This window comes from Atta colombica, unplaced genomic scaffold (assembly GCF_001594045.1).
Source record: "Atta colombica isolate Treedump-2 unplaced genomic scaffold, Acol1.0 scaffold164, whole genome shotgun sequence".
NCBI classification, from domain to species: Eukaryota; Metazoa; Arthropoda; class Insecta; order Hymenoptera; family Formicidae; genus Atta; species Atta colombica.
In genome coordinates this window covers 677,973-680,520 of record NW_017259255.1, presented here as the reverse complement: position 1 = coordinate 680,520, position 2,548 = coordinate 677,973, and the positions used below count along the sequence as shown (strand labels likewise).

Sequence of the window (2,548 nt, the reverse complement as noted above, 5' to 3'; positions counted from 1 at the left end):
ATATATATATATGTATATAATATTTGAGTGATTCGAAATTCACGAATTCGGAGTACAGGACATGATACTTTATGCTAAAATAAACAATTTTTTCCTGGCAAAATTGTGTCCGATAAATAATTTTTGCGCTTATTTGTTAACTTCAACCTGCTCTCCTGCAAAAACTACTTATCGGACGCAATTTTGCCAAAGGAAAAAATTGTTTTCTGTGCTAAAACGAACAACTTTTTCCTGTAGTAAAATTCAATAAATAATTTTTGCATTTTCTCGGTATAACTTGAACCTGCTCTCCTGAAAAAACTACTTATTATACACAATTTTGCAAAAGGAAAAAGTTGTTTCTTTTAGCATATCATGTCCCATATTTCAAATTCATGAATTTCGGATCATCCTGTATATATATTTTATTTGGAGTCTTCATCTTTTGTGAGCACACCTACATATATTTTCGAAATCTTTGTGAATTTTATATTCTCGAATCGCGCGCGCGTGATTTCAATAATCTTGTCCCTAATTTGTCTCCAGATGAAATTTCACACTATAGTCCTGACCACATTGCTTTTGGTGACCATGATTGCCGCGTATCCACAGAAAGATGGGCAAATCTTCAGCAATGAGGCGATCCGGCAAGCTCAGAATACTTATCTTATCCCGAAGGATGCGACTATACAAAAAGTTCAAGAGGGTATTGAATTGGCCGCTTACGAATCAATCCCCGGGGATCAGAGGATCAATCTTTTCGAGATCTTGGGCGATCATGTGCCACCCGAAGTGGTGAACAATCTTCAGACCCAAATCGATCAAATAGGTCGACATTAAATTCTTCCCTCTCGCATAATTGTCATTATCGTCATCGTCATGTCAAAAATAATCATATTTTAAGTGCCTTTGTAGAAAAGTATTTGTAAATAAGTGATTCTCTTGTATCTTGCTTTTGTATTACAAAAATTTTTTTAAGTCTTGTAGAAAGTTTTCACTTTTCGTAAATACATTGTATGAAAAATATTTATGTATCATTTTCTGCCTGAGATTACGTTTATGTATTCATTTACAAATAGATTATTATCGACATTGCACGTGTAAAAAATATCACAGTGTACTTTATAACAAAATATTTTGTACTTGTCTTTCATAATTTCGTTGGTTTTTCGATAGCTTCATAGATTACTTAACATTGAAATAAGTAGATAGTTTCCTCAAAATGCGCAGTTTGCAGATCGTGAAATTAATCATGTATTCTCAAGGATCTCTTAGTCTGAATTATGTATGCTGCTAGCGATATATCATAGAGAAAGTTGCAGAACTACTCATCGAAGAAGCATACTTTCACTTCTATTTATCATGTTACTGAACGTGACTTTTCTGTTCTGTGGTTTATTACATGACACAGCTAAATCGAAAATTTCAACATAATCAAAACACGATAAGGTTATGAGATGTTTTCCGTTTTCTGCTCTGCTAATTTTATTGTCTCATTATTATAATACATATCTATATTGAGAACGGAAGGTCTCGATTCATACTTTTTGTGGAACTTTCACTTTCTTTTATATATACAGCTGTGCATACGTAAATGAGATAGATTTATCAGACAAATCATTATATAACAATAATACACTTTCATCTTATGCTACCGGTTACAAAAGCTTAATAAAAAATAGTTACTGTAGTTAATGTTTCTTATTTCATTTCTTTTTCTCAAATTTCTAAACTAATTTCTCGCAAATACATTGTACTCAGATCATATATTTTTCTAGAAATCTATAATACCATCATATAATAATAATGAATTTCTTTCACGAGTAAGTAGGGCGTTTTAATAAAAACAAATATTTTCATGTATCAACATTACATACATTTTGGAATATAAAAATCACAAATGACATTTGTACATTAATGTTAAATAACTTAAGAACAGTTTTATTATGTTAAGATACAAATCTGAGAACTATGTAAATGAGTTTTCGGCAATTTTCGATTCATTTCAGTGATTAAATTATTTTCTTCATTAAGAATTTCGAATTATTAGTCTTTTTTCAGTGTATACGAAACGCATGAACTCGATGAGAAGAATTACAAATGCATTTCTACCTTTCTGAGTAACCAAAGCATATAAAAAGTCATATAAGACATATTTTCTTAAATAATATTAAGTATTGTAATTATTAATCTAATGATTTAAAAAATATTTTGAAGTATGCAAATTTCAAATTTTAGTAAGCACGAAGAAAAATTCAAGATCCAATGATACTATGTGAAATAATACTATGTGTGAATCGCACTTATCATTAGTACATTATCTTGCATTTCAATTGTTATTTTTTTCTATAATACTTAAACTCCACCCAAAATATTTATATCAATGCTGTTATATGTTATGTTTCTTATCAATATAGGTGTATTGATAAAAAATAGATGTATTGTAAATTTGAGTATCTTTCACACGTTCAAAAATATCACGATGAAATAACTTTCTAATGCAATGTTTTTTGACAAAGACATTCCAAATTTATCTCATTGATTCACGTGTCTTTATATCTTATGTCAC

General features: G+C 29.7%; 1 protein-coding gene across 1 annotated transcript in view; it reads left to right on the top strand.

Annotated features, from left to right (window-relative positions):
* LOC108686153 overlaps nucleotides 1–1,005 on the top strand; it is a 1,830-nt gene extending 825 nt beyond the window's left edge. Inside the window, exon 2 of the mRNA XM_018191285.1 lies at nucleotides 526–1,005. Coding sequence (XP_018046774.1) covers nucleotides 526–819 — 294 coding nt within the window. The 3' untranslated portion in view covers nucleotides 820–1,005. The remainder of the gene's footprint in view (nucleotides 1–525) is intronic.
* The last annotated feature ends 1,543 nt before the right edge of the window (nucleotides 1,006–2,548 follow it).